At 40.2% G+C, this 14782-nt stretch overlaps 2 protein-coding genes across 2 annotated transcripts in view; one reads left to right on the forward strand and one right to left on the reverse strand.

The window, feature by feature from the left end:
- Positions 1–1463: 1463 nt before the first annotated feature.
- LOC138019029 (adenosine receptor A3-like) lies at positions 1464–5707 on the forward strand. Its single transcript, XM_068865692.1, has 2 exons — positions 1464–1582; positions 4514–5707. The coding sequence occupies exon 2, from the start codon at positions 4514–4516 to the stop codon at positions 5606–5608; it is 1095 nt and encodes a 364-aa protein (XP_068721793.1). The 5' UTR covers positions 1464–1582; the 3' UTR covers positions 5609–5707.
- Positions 5708–8233: 2526 nt separating this feature from the next.
- Positions 8234–14782, reverse strand: part of LOC138019028 (FAS-associated factor 2-like) — a 30466-nt gene continuing 23917 nt past the window's right edge. Inside the window, 4 exon segments of the mRNA XM_068865691.1 lie at positions 8234–10073; positions 11055–11198; positions 13015–13104; positions 13817–13898. Of these exon segments, the coding sequence (XP_068721792.1) occupies positions 9888–10073; positions 11055–11198; positions 13015–13104; positions 13817–13898 (502 nt within the window). The 3' untranslated portion in view covers positions 8234–9887.

Below are 14782 nucleotides of genomic sequence, written 5' to 3' on the forward strand. Positions count from 1 at the left end.
CTATACACCTTGACAGAAATAGAAAAAAGATCAAACATTAAGGGAAGAAAAAGAGAAAAATTTAAAAAAACGCTATAACATCAAAAAGGTTGTAGATAGCTATTCTGAAATCGAAGGGTAAACAAAGTGATTATTATTTTAAGATCATACCATGCTAGAGTTATAAAAGACGGCACTGATCCAATGTGCAGGATATCCAACAGATACGAGGAAACGATAGACCACATTGTGTCTGGCTGTCCTGAACTTGTAAAAACTGAGTATATTCAAAGACACAACAAAGCAGCGGCATATATACATTGGAAAACATGTCAGCACTACAATTCAACATCCAAGTATCGGACAAGTGGTATGAACATGAACCAGAAACGGTCACTGAAAATAAAGAAGCTACGATACTTTGGGATATGCAAATACACACAGAGAAATAGCAGGTAACAAGCAAGATATAGTTATCAAAGACGATAGGAAAAACTCATAGATATGGCAGTACCATCTGACAGAAACACCTCACTAAAGACCACTGAAAAACTCTCCAAATATAAAGACCTAGAGATTGAAACAACTAGAATGTGGTGAATGAAAACAGAAACAATAGACCCTATTCGTAAATGGCGGTCAATTTATTATTCTTTTGTCGAAGTGCAAATTAGCCTACCAAGCCTCGATACCATACAGTGAATTGAAAAGAATTCTTGTTCTAAAATGAGGCTTGGTAGGCTGATTTGCACGTGGACAAAAGAATTATAAATGTGACCGCCATTTATGAATAAGGTCTATACCACTTGTTATAGATTCTCTACGACTCATCAAGAAGGAACTGGAAAAAACAAACGAAAAAAAAACCCTGGGGCAATCAACATCAATGAACTTGAAAAAATAACTCTATTAGGAACAGCAGAAAGGTTTTGTCTTAAAAGCAAAATTTATCAGCTCTTTTTTGCTATGAGGCATTTCTCGTTCTCCCAAACTTTCACTCGTGTTTCTACAACTCGATAGAAACACGGCACATGTTTTCTGTTTCTTAAATTTAAAAGAATGGGGCCTAAAACGCTACCCTGAGGCACTCCACGCTTAACACTCGCCCATAATGAGAAAGTGTCACGGATCTTCATCCTCTGTGCACAGGATGAGTAGAGTGCGTCTTAATGTCGGGCATGAATTAAAAGGCTGAGCCAGCATTTTTCTGCATTCTTCGCATCGATTAATGAGCATTTCGTGTCTCAGGTTGAAACAAGTGTTTTAAATCACACAGTATAATCAGCTGGCTCCACCTGGGTAGCTAAACTGAAAGCCAGTTTTTTCAACCGAGGTATATCGTAACCTTTTTGGAACTCCTAATTATGTACGTATTAATTAAATATACCTGATATTAATGGATGGTAGCCATTCAAGTCGTCTATCTTGCTCCTTGTTTATTCGCTATATTGTTACTCTATCTTTAGTCCAGAATTGAGTCTTTACTCGAGCAATACAAGATACTGAAGGAAAATTTAGCACCGATGTTAATACCATGAACGGCCTGAATTTTTAGTGTAACAGCCTGTAGGCGAAAACTTTCGTTGTTACCTTCGACGCTTCGGTAAGTGAAAATGGTGTGTTGGAAGTGCATCAATTTTTTGTATTCTGTGAATTGCTTCTTGCAATGGTTTATCAGTAAACTTAATCGATTTGTGTTCATAAGAGTATATAGCTCTGATAAGAGTTTTACTATGAACTCCTATTCTGCAACTCAGGATAAATATTTCAGTCAAGATGCAGTTTTTTCCTTTCAACGAAAAAGTTCTGCGCAATAACATTTAATTTTAATTTTTAATGAAAATCCATGTCATTAGGAGTAAAACTAGCCTTATGCAAAGTGCTAAAGACGCTTCTCTTCGGGTACAGTTTTAATTTCGACCCGAAGAGAAGCGTTTTTAGCGCTTTCCATGAAGCTAATTTTACTCCTAATGACATGGATTTTCATTAAAAATTAAAATTAAATGTTATTGCGCAGAACTTTTTCGTAGATAGGAGAACCTACTAGTCATGAACCTTGAGAATTTGTAGCACACTTCATGTATGGAATCGCCATTTTCGATTTAGTCTATTCTGATAATCTGACGAGTTTCAAACACGAAATTGCACAGACATCATTTGCAATCGATATAAGGAAATCCTCGGGAGGTAAAAAAAATGCGATAAATGCGTCAGAACAAGGAGACGTTGTCTTTCTTTCTCTTAATCAAGAATTTTAGTGTTGCTAGTTTTCGTTTTCTAGATCTGTGTTTTTGAGCACCTTGCAAAGATGTTAAAGAGCCTGAATTTATGTTTATTACGTTTAAATTCGCAAATTGCAATTACGAGTACGGAACAAAAGATGAAACGCGAATGAGCAGAATACCGGGAGGTTCTATTTAATCATTAGAGAACTAATCTATCCTGTGGGCCAGGTGGAATCTTGCTAATGGTCTACTACTTTTCCCATGGTTGAAAATCTCTTGGGAAATTAATTAAGTTTAGATTTTCGCTCTTTTTAGCTGCAACCCGCTATCGTTCCAATCTTTAATCGAGATTTTGGCCATCCCGTAACTCCCGCTATTGGGAAACTGCAATTTTCCTTCTTTCAGTTAGATTTCAGCCAAAGCCCTCCCGTGGGGTTAAAGCTGACGAACGAAAATTTGCGCAATAGACCTTTTCACGGTTAGTTTACAATGTAACCTAACGTGGATGCGAGGCAATTTCGGGTTAAAATACAAAATAGCCCGAAATTGCCTCACATACTTGCTAGATTGTATTGTTATGCAAATGAGAAAAACTAACCGTGAAAAGGGCTATTGAACAACTCTACTTCTTTGATATGAATCGCTTAATACAAGTTGCTTGTGATATTCCAATTGAGGATAGACTGAGAATTTCGATTTTTTTAATGCTCAGAGGTTGTACTGTCTTGCTAATCGATAGAAGATCATCAACCTTTGATGACAAAAGACATTTTCATAGTTTTTTTTTTTTTTTTTTTAATGCCATATTCTTTTAGGAAGGGATGCCAGCCTCAGGGCAAACGCACCAAAAATGAGTAAATGCATAGGATTTTGGCCGACTTTTGACCAATTTGACTCTGATAAAATTTCACTGATTTTGAATTTAAATTGTTTTTTGAATAAGGGCTTTGAATATTTTTCTGGGCGTTCAGGATACGAACCATGGTATGTTTTTTGATATTGAGCACTTCTGGAACCGTCAAACAAAGCGGGATATTAGAAGATTCGAGTGAAGATATACACAATGGTACCTTTTTATCCTGCCTGCATTAATGGCCTATTTTTTACTGGGTAAATGATTTAAAAGAAATGTTTCGATGAGTCACTATGCGTAGTCCTTACTATGGAATGAACTCTGCTTATGAGTTCATTTCAGCTGTCATTTCTCACCGGTCTTATTTGTATTATTAAAGGAACTGTGAGACATAAGGGAAGCAATTGTGTCCGATGCACTTCTCTCGAGTGGTAAAATTGGTTTACGGTCGTCAGAAATTTCATAAATTTATCATGGTTTGTTGAGTCGTTCCGGTTGCCGCTACACAAAAATAATTTTTGAGCAGCAGTTTCTGATTCTGAACACGCGTACCCTTCTACGGTACTAAATAATCTCTCAGCTATTGCAAAAGAGATGAAGCAGATGATTATACTGAGATCATCAGTGCAAATTGAGAGTACGTTTATGGTCGTGCGAGACTAAGATGATGTAGGTAATTTTGTCGTAGTGGTGACAGGTGGAATGAAAACAAGAGCTAAATATCAGCCTCGATTGTTTTCGCCTTCGACTTGGTGAGCTGAGACAAAGACAATCCCGAAGTCGCTGCATGGCCTATTATCTTCTGGTCTCTTTAAGTTCTTATGCATGGCGACACCTAAGATCTCATTTGTAGGGTCTTATGACCTTTGGTTTCAGGCGCTTCACTGTAAACATCACAGAACAACTTCAAATGAAAATTATTTAAATTCACACCAAAAAGTACCTCAAGACGGGTCTTGCAATTCGTTCCAGTCCTGGGCTAATACTTGAAATCGAATCAAACCGATTTCTTGGCTATAATTAGAGGATGAAAGAAATGAAGAGAAATTTCGTATCTGGGGTGCAGGGATGGCGCGGGGTGCAGGGATGGCGCAGTGAGAGCACTCGCCTCCCACCAATGTGGCCCAGGTTCGATTCCTCGACTTGGCGTCATATGTGGGATTGAGTTTGTTGGTTCTCTACTCTGCACCGAGAGGTTTTCTTCGGGTACTCCGGTTTCCCCTCTCCTCAAAAACCAACATTTGACTTGTTGTGTTAATGGTTAATTTCACTTTACAGTGTCCCCAATTAGTGCTCTAGCGCTAAATCTACTAGACACTTAAATAAAGTTCCTTTCCTTTCTTTTTTCCTTTTCCTCGCGGCCATAATATCCTGTAATATATATACACTTTTATAAAACTTGATATTATCAATTTTAGATTTTAAGAATTTTTTTATTTTCTTTTTCTCGTTTTAGATGGAAAAGCTAACTAATAACAACACAGCACCAACAAAAGCTGTGAGAAACGACTCTTTGCAAATAGGAAGCTACTTGGAAGGATACATTTGGTGCTCCTTATTTCTAGTAGAAGCCATAATCATCATAGCACTCAACATTTTGACAGTCATCGTTTTCATCAAGAAACGTTGTTTGCGCAGGCGCAGCACTTACTTGCTCATTAACCTGTCATTGGCTGACTTGTGTGTCGGAGCGCTCGTTATACCAACTTCAGTATTTCGTCGTGGAAACACTTTTGGTCTGTGGAAAATTGAAATGTCGGATGCAGTGCTCTTTTCCACATTTGGAATTGATACTTTATTCTTTGGGTGCTCTCTTGCGTTTCTAGTTTCAATATCAATCGAAAGACTACACGCTATGCGAAATCCAATGCGACATCGGTTGTTGTCCAGTTCGTCTTACAGGAAGTGGGTATTCAGCGTTTGGGTTGCGTCAGTGATCTCCACCACTCTAATAATTTCATTGTTGTCTTTTGACGTACTTGGGCTACTAGTCTGGTTCATTGTGGCTGGGTGTGTCCTTGCATGTCTTCTAATACTAACCTTCTGCTATTTGGCCATATTTGTCACGGTTCGATGCAGGAAGGACCCTGAACTCACCAATCGTCACGGTAGAACTGAACGAAAATTGACCGTGACACTGTTTATTGTCACGCTTGTCTCTTTATCTTTTTGGCTTCCTTACGTATTATTCACTTTCCTGGAAACTCCACTGTTGCGTTTGCTGTCAACTGGAGCGCTTTTGCGCGTGCGGGGTATCTGCGAATTCCTCTTCTTTGCTAACTCCTTTGTGAATCCAATATTGTACACAATCAGGATGCCTGGGTTCAGAAAAGAACTTCGTTCACTCGTGTCACTTTCTGTACCATTTAGATTGAGGGTTTGCAAGGATAAGATAACCGGTCCATCAAAAAACAAAAAATACATTGTAAACCAGATAGGACCTGTTTTACAGGGAAGTAGCATTTCTGGAGACAGTTACGTTATTAACTTAACAGATCTTGATTCTGGGAGAAGCAGAAATGCAAATTTTCGCGTCCTTCCGGTGTCATGAGTGTGAGGATGTTGTAATTGATGGTAAAATGCGTCGCAGGTCACTCTAGTGGTTAAACGGCTCTTGTTGAGATGGCATTCGGCCGAATTTCATGTGATCGGGAGCTGCACGTATGTCCAGATATGCACCTAATGTAGGTGCATGTAGAAGAGTTATTTATTAGGGACCTTAGAGCTAGTTAAAATCGAACGTCGTAAAATCAAAACCAATGTAATTACTTTGGCCAATCAAAAAGGACGGAGACAATCCGGTAAACCATAACTCTAAGTAATTGCACGTAGCCGACACAAAGCGCGGGAAAATGTGTACGCGCGAGCCACGATTGGTTTTCGTTTTACTTCTGATTGGTTGAGAAAGTGGCGCGAGAACTTTGAACAATCACTGAGAGAAGCAATCATAAAAAAAAAAACAATTCGCTAATTACTCTCGACACTCAATTGAAAGCCCCTCTAAAAGTGCACTGTCATGCTAAATTTGCTGTTCTTAACTCAGAACTGGGTAACTTGAAACCGAATTCAGTACTTAAGTTCACACGTATGACATTCCTGACAACTTACTGACAAAATATGAAATATATTTATCACACAAAATGCTATTCGTATTTAATTTTTGCCGAATTTGTGAAGACACCGTCTGTTTTTTTCAAGTTGCAATCCATTTCCATCCTCTCCATCCTTGGCTGCCAGCAGCAAAGATTAGCTTCAGTGCACTTCAATCGTTATTCCAACAAAACCACAGCATTATTGTCTGGTCTTCATTGATGCAAAGACGTCTTAAGTGTTTTGAAAGTTTTACTAAAATAGCGTGACGCTGCCCCTTTAAGGAAGGACGACGAGGCCGGCTACGAGAACGTTGTCTTAAAGTATCATTTCCTGTTACTGTAATAATTTTGCGATTACTCCAAGTGAAGTCGCTCAGCAAGGAAAGTGCAAGTCCATATTCCATGAGTAAAATTGGTGAGACCAGTGTGGATATTTAGAGAGAAAATTGAAAATTCATCGTGAGGTGCTCGCGTCCTCCACGTGACCTCAAATTTGATCATTTCACGTCTTTGCAAGACGAGAACGGCAAAGAAATGTATCAAAATGTGAAAGGCTCGTGTAGGGCGTGCAGAGCTATTGTTTTCGCTAATTCAACCGATTGTTATGCGGCGTTCTCGTAACCGACATCCTCGTCCTTGCTTAAAGTGCCCCTAACCCTTTAAGTTGTTATGTTTTTCTTAGATTTTCATATCTTTCAAGAACTCATTTTTGCAAAAATTTTTAAAAATATTTAATTCTTGTCTTTTTACGAGCGCTTGAAGTTACTGAAGTTTTTAATTTTTGCGAGCTATAAGCCCCGCTGGACAAATTATTGTCTCGTGGGCTCATTAGGAATGAGCCAATGAGAAGCGTCCGATATTTGACACTTTTTTAGCTGTGACGTAAGAAAAGGATATTTCAGCAACTCAAGCTTGCACGATGTCCTTTTCTTACGTCACGCACGATAAATAGACACATTTGGCCGAGTGGGGGACTAATGCGAACGATAGGTGAATTGGAACGCGCATGCATATAACTAGCATAATTTCTGGACATGTGTGTCAGCCTACCTCGTCCCCAGGGCCTTCTCTTCTACGATTTCATTTCTGGACAAATGCGTCGGCAGGATAAAAAAAGTGTATTTGTGTTTTAAGGCGACATTATTAGGGACCTTATTCAAGGACGACGACGACGACGACGACGACGACAACGACGCCAACGAAAACGTTGTCTAAAAATCAGTCGTTCGGAATGGGAAGTGTTTATCAACATTACGGGAATTAAATTGCCATTAACGGTATGGTTGTTTGGGAAGAAAATTAAAAATATTTCGTCAGATTGTCACGTCCTGTACACAACCTCAAAATTAGTCAATTCACGTCTAGTCGAGGACGGCAAAGAAATGTACCAAAATACAAAATGCACGTGCAGGCCGTGCAGAGACTTGTTACACTTTGCAAATGGCTCGTACAATTGACCGAGAAAGAAAGATTTTTTTCGCGCCCAAAATATGAACATCAATTGCAACCTCAAGATCGAAAGCGTAGACGTTGACGAGAACATCACTAAATAATAGCATTCTTGAATGCTTGTTTATTGCTTTCCCCGTTCTCTGAAACTCTGCAACGTGAAAATGACCAAACTTCAAGTTCTATGAAAATTTTTCGTCTTATTTTAATATATACCGGTGCTCCATATTAGGTTTATAAGTAGTTCAGAAAGTTGCTCAAACAATTGAGTCGGAGCATAGTTAATAGCTTGTAATAGTAGTTCGTCACCAGAATTCTATGGAACAAATAACGCATGCGCAAGTGATTTCCATGCAAGGACAATGATTTGCGCGGATTGTTGCGTGACCCATTTTGTACTCAGGGGAGTTAACAGTTAACAGTAAGTCTGCTACGCACGTGTAGTTAAAAATAGTTTAAAAAAGAGAGGAAGCGGGGGAAGGAGGTAATGGAGAGCGTAAAGGGAGAAAGGACTACAAAAGTGAACTGAAGAAAAAAACAGCCCAAGAAGAGAGAACAAGGGCGCTTTGGCGTTTGCCACACAGGCCGTGGGCCTTATACTGCGTATATGCACGAGATTCCAAAACATAACCCTGTTCAGCTTTATTCTTTATTGTCAATTTAAAACCATTAGTGACCATATATTAACCTGGAAAACGATTCAAGCATGTGCTGCATATATTTAACTCAAGCAAGGCTATTCTCGATTAAGAAATGTTAATAACTGCTTTGTTGATCAATAAAACACATGGAGAAAGACCCGCAGAGTTAAGAATGAGAAGAAAGTTACCGTCATTTATTTGTATTGCAAGGTTCCCAAAGAGCCATTCAGCTCACCCCACACTCATTTCCTTCCCCGCCCCTTTTTATTCTGGGTTCTATTGGATTTTTGTACTGCAAAGATATGACAAAATGCAGTGCTGGTATGCCAAGTAAGATCCGAGCAGAAAAAAATATTACCATTTATAAAAAGGCGAGCAATTCTAAGGTTAAATGGTGAACTCTGATTGACTGGTTTTTGGTCGAGATTTTACGGTACGAACGATTACCATGGAAACGGTCCGTTTCTGCATTTTTTCTTTCTCCCGGGAAATTCAAGTTGAGCGAAACACAAAAGTTTTAAAAAGCAGAATTTAATTTGTCATCACAACAGTACAATTATAGCGAGCGGAATTTAGTTTCACATGTAAAAGGTTACTGTTTAAAGTTCGCTGATGGAAGATAAAGATTACTAACATTCACCGAGCGGAGCAGTGTCCGATCACTCAGAGAAAAGATGCCACATAACACATAATGAGTATCTTACTAACCTCACTTTCTCGGTTAGTAATCCATGTAATTTTTTTCCTTCCTCGGATCTCCGCTTAATCACCAGCGCGACGTGCTCTCACCAACAACTTGGATAAAAAAATTTTCTTCGAGAAACCCAGAAAAAAAAACATTTTGCCCACCACTTCCGTTTCTATCCTTTTCTTGGAGCTCCTAAGGAACTCTGGCTTTGATAGGCCGACAAAAGAATTCCGTCACCACGATTGCCAATTTAGGATAAAATAATTCGTCAAAATTATACTCTCGATTGGTAAAGTAAAACCTCTTTGTCAAATGTCAATGATAGATAGGGTTACTGGCAAATAATTTATAGTAATTAACTGTACTAACGTTTTTTTCCAGGTCTCATTATTCTGCTACTTCACCTTCCATCTTTAACTTTGGTTTTGCTTGCATGCAAACGTCAAAGCATCTTAGCCAAAGTTTCATTTCAAAGGGCTTGGTTATCAAATAAACTCTCCGCTTACCATCCCACTTTTATTTCCGTAATCAAACGTTGTCACCTCTGCACAAAGCAAGAGCCGCAAAAAGTTCACGGCGACATCATGTGAACACTGAAGTAAAAGCACAGTCAGCAAATATTGTAGTTTTAAAAGGTATTTGGATGAAAGATGCCCAATCACAAACGGCAGTACGGGCCGTGATACATCCCAGGCAAACTCTGTAACAGCGAGTATATGCTGGGTTTTCACATTGCGCAAGTCTGTGTTCACAAGTGGGCATTTTCCGGAATTTCCAAAATCTTGTTACCAGGCTCTTCTTCCCGTCCCCCCTGGGAACGAGGTAAGGGATGACCCAGCCAAGCAACCATGTAACTGTCATAAAACGTATCCGGCTAAATCTCCTGTCGACAAATCCACAGACCGAAAGATCCGGACTCTGGCTTGTTGATATTGTTGTATAAATAACTTTCGGCTCTTGTCAATCACTATCACTCTCCTCTTCTATATTTTGTACGAACAGCAGTGCATTGGCTTCGATACCAGCGTCCTCCAGGGTTTGATGCTCACTTGCGGAGTCCAGAGCGTAGATTTTACGAGGAAAATTTGAAACTAGGACAAATTCTGCTGGTGATTCTTCATCACAAAAAACGAAGTCGTACAAAGCCTGACAAAGAAACAAAGAAACAGTAAGACCTCCATCGTCCTTTCGAGCGACGTGAAGGCTTGTTTCCACACACCATATTGGTGCGATTTTTAATTATAGCTGTGATTTCGAGCATTTACGCGTATTGCCTCTGTGGCTGAGAAATCGTCATCGTAACGCCAAAAAAGAGGCGTTGAAAATAAGCCTAAAAAACGTTGACTGACACTAGGGCCATTCATACGGGAGAAAATAAGACGCGTCTTAGCTACGGCGCGTCTTAAATAGGACGTGAACTGTACCATTTATACGTTCGCGTCCTACATAAGACGCGAACATCTCGTATAAATGGTTCACGTCTTATTTGGTTATTCATCATTATAAATCTAGCACGCCCTCAAAGAATAACTGTTAATTCACAGTTACCACATTTGTACTTTTCATCTGCAAAGTTGCGAATTGAAAACCTTTTCAATTCAATTGAATTAAAACAAAAAATAACTTACACCGGTGCTTGTCACGCAGTTATAAAGTTGTTCCGCGATTGCCAGTTCCCGGCAAAGGATGAGGAGGAACTCTTTCTCCTCCACCAAAGTCCAAGTGTTTCTCTGTTTTGTAGCTGTTTTTGAGCCTGACTGGGATGCCATTTTGTTAGCCTGGGTGACTCGTCAACAAAATGTCGATGTTGTTGTCGACACGCATGTGACAGGCATGCACACACTTATAGTTCACGTCTTATTTAGGATGCGAAACCATTTATATGAGGAACTTCACGTCTTATTTAATACGCGGACAAAATAAGCAGAGCCGAGAATTATTTTCCAAGATAAGACGCGTCTTATGTAGGTCGCGTCTAAAATAAGAAGCGAACGCTCGTTTTGTGCCGTCTTACATAAGACGCGTCTTCTTTTCTCCCGTATAAATGGCCCTATTGTTGAGGTTAGCTACAAGCCTGACTCGGTACAACTTAAGTCAAAATAGTTATCATTAGGGAAAAACTCTTACATGTAATGGGTTCGACTTAAGAAACCTTCTCTCCAATCGTTTTCCATTTGATAATTTAATCAACACACGGATAGCATCAGCGTTTGAACTGTCCGGTTCATCAGGGAGACGACATTTTCTATCCACGCGGTCTTGAGCTATGGACTTAAAAAATAAACAACCAAAGCATTTTGTGAAAATCCATTTTTCCTGCCGCAGGGAAAAACAATAGGGTCTTACAAAATCTCTTTAAAATGTTTAAAGAAAAGTAAAGCTGGAAGGAAAGTAGACTAGGTGATAATTATGTAACGGGTCAAGGACCATCTGAAAGCATGTCGGAGTACCAGACAAGAACCGAACATACGACTTCCGTAAACACTGGTTCTTCGACAAAGTGTGTCATTGGAGCGCGGGCTAGAAATGTCACGTGATTCAATGTGGTAATGTGACTATTGAAGGCTGCCAAGCAAGTAAAACACTATCTTTGTCACGAGCTGATTACACCCAACAACATCAATACATGAAGTTGTGTGCCTTTCTTTCTTTCTTTCTTTCTTTGTGTTTATTTTGACGTTAATTCCACACGATTGGAATAATCCTACCGCGGGACTGTGCAAGAATGTATGAGCGTAAAAAGCATGAAACGTTTTTGCTGTATCAGAGCCTACTGCACCGAGACTTCGAAGGTAATGCTCTATGACAACGCGGTATGGCTTTACAGTGGTTTTCACGGGTCGACCGTTCTTTTTCCATTTCTTCCGGAACCAGAGGTACATGTAGTTCAATAATCAAAGAAAATAATTGGCCTAACACTAATGCATCACTAAATAAGGAAGAAGATACAGAGAATTTCACAAAGAAAATGTCGAGTTCAGTTTTGAACATCGATCGGAATTTATTCTTCGCCTTCTGGACACAAGCACGAGTTAGTTATCTATTCGCTTCAGATTAGTCCACAAAGAGAGGAAATCGTTGAAAAAGAATTTTAACAAGAAATACCACTTCTATTGCCCGGTTTTCACTAGCGACGCAAGCATAAGCGCAAATGTAAGTAGCTTATACCAAGTGAACACGAACGTCGACATATACATAACTGTTCGTCAAAATCAACCACGGCCTCCGTCATTTTGTTGTATTAGGGAGCTTACGAAACAACGACGCCGACGGCAACGACGACGCTACAAAACAATAGGTTTAGTGAGCAAAAACAATGTCTCTGCACGCTCTGCACTTGCGTTTTACATTTTGGTACATTTCTTTGCCGTCATCTCCTAAATGACGACGTGAAATGACCAAATTCAAGGTTGTGTGGAGGACGTTATCACATGACGATGACTTTTCAGTTCTCTCTCTACGCTTCCAACCCACTCATACCAGTTTAATTCCTCGACAGATACTGCACAATTTTAACGCGAAACGACGTGAAATAGTTTCGTAGTGATATGAATAACGCGAACTTGTATTTTTAAATGAAGTCCTCGTAGCCGTCGTCGTCCTCGTTTTGTAAGCTCCCTATTCTCAGACGCGGGGAATCCGGAACGAGTGCTTCAATTGGCCAGACACGGCCAGACACGGCCAGACGTCGCAAATTTCCTTGTGCTAATGCTGTGTTTCGTTTTCACATAACGCAAGCGAACGCAAGCACTAGGAAAAAAAACAAATTTGATCCTTAATTTTGTGCTTGAGCTTCTTCCTATTCTTGCGTAAACCCCGTTTTCACGGTGAAATAAGCGCTTGTGCTTGCCGTCGCTAGTGAAATCAAGGCTTAGAGCAGCGTTGCCATCACTGACCGTAAAAATTTGTAAAACATAATTGTTTTCGCGAAGTCATTAATGTCGGCGCTTTTAACGTTCTCATAAACAACGGAATGAAATGGGCTAAAGAAACTGTTTGCTAATGCTGCAAGCCGTGAACATAGCACCGCAGTGAGCATTTCATAAAATGAATGTAAGACACGAGTCACCAAACAAACTTTTCCCACCTGTTCTCTGTTTCGTTTCGCTTCTTCTTTCTTTCTTTTCGTTTCTTCTTCCAGTCGCTTTCTGTCCTCCTCTTCCCGTTTCTTTCGTTCCTAAAATAAATCATAACAAGACAAATTCGTCTCTTTACGTCCGCGAGATTCCGCAGAATTGATGGCAGGTGGTTGGTGGCGGGAAAACGGTGGTGGTGATGGTGGTGGTTGGTGGTTGGTGGTTGCTGGCGGGAAAACGAGCTGCCGCCTTGGCGCCAAGAAGAGACCCGGCAAAATTTTATTTCTGGTTTCGACCAAACGTACTGTCTAACAATACAATTGCAAAGCGAAAACTGGGGCCCCGTCCATACATATCCGGATATTTTTGAATCCGTAACTTTTTCTTTGCGGATTCGCCTTCCGTCCAAACGTATCCGGCAATCCGGTATGCGAATACACAACTTTTTGAATCCGCTCTCCAGAGTGGAAATTTTTGAATACGGAAAGAATTTGGAATCGTGTCGACGGTCGAATCCGGATATTTTCAAATCCGATGACGTTACAAACTCAGATCCAGTCTTTGTTTCGGAAATATTCAACATGGCCGCTGAACGACAATGTTACTGCTTCCCTTATCGCCAACTCGCACGCGTGATGGCGCATGGTTGGTTGACAATAGTGAAAGAGGAGTCCTGGATACTAAAACGAATCAGGATACATGTGGACGGGCAAATTCGATTAGAATACGTCACGTATGGACGTGATTGAAAATCTTTTGATCCGGAGAGAAAAAGTTCCGGATGCGTGTAGACGGGGCCTTACACAAGCTTACTTTTTCCTGATCAGCTCGAACAGACTCTAAATAAGCTTCATCCTGTTCATCTCGTAGTTGCTGAGCTTGAGTGCGTTCGTGTCTGTTGAGTAAACAATTAACATGGAAAAGCAGGTTAAATAACACAACGTAATAAAGGAAAGAAGAGAAGAGGAACTTTATGTGTCTAGTCGTTCTGACCTTGTAGCTCAGTCGATAGAGCAGCGGTGATCTCACCCGAAAATCGTTGGTTCAATTCCCACCCTGGTCAGAGATCTTCTCTATCCTTGTGTGGGCCCAATAGACCAATTTCGATATATTAAAATTCAGTCCTAAACAAATGGCATCATCTCGAGGCTCTGGGGAATAAACTCAGACAAATCCTTCTATTTATTCCCCAGAGCCTCGAGATGATGCCTTTTGTTTAGGACTGAATTATAATATATCGAAACTGGTCTATTCCATTAGAAGGGCTAACGCTCACATGGTTTACATAGGTAGAAAATAGTGGTCTCATGGTTAGTGTGCTCGACTCCGGAGCGAGTGGTCCGTGTTGTGTTCTTTGGCAAGACACTTTACTCTCACGGTGCCTCTCTCCACCCAGGTGTATAAATGGGTACTGGCGAATTTGATGCTGGGAGTAACCCTGGTGGTTCTACTCCTAGTCCTGGTGGTTCGCTTCATGCCATGGAAACAGGGATAAGCTCCGGCCTGATGGGCCTTCTGGCTCGTACGCAGAGACTTAATCTTTTTTACCTAGTCGTTCTAGCGGTCGAGCATTAATTGGGGACAATGTTGCAAACTGAGAGTTGATGGGTAAATAAATACCTCTTATTATATGAGATTTTCGCGACACGATAATTGCGCGATTTTACGATGCGCGTATTCCGCGACACCTTAAAGTTCGCGATTTTGCGAAATTCTTGTACTGTGAATCACTTTAATTTTCGCGATCTTTAATAAGGCGCTATTTAAAGTTATTTAACT

Source organism: Montipora capricornis, chromosome 10, assembly GCF_036669925.1.
Source record: "Montipora capricornis isolate CH-2021 chromosome 10, ASM3666992v2, whole genome shotgun sequence".
In the NCBI taxonomy this organism is placed as follows: domain Eukaryota; kingdom Metazoa; phylum Cnidaria; class Anthozoa; order Scleractinia; family Acroporidae; genus Montipora; species Montipora capricornis.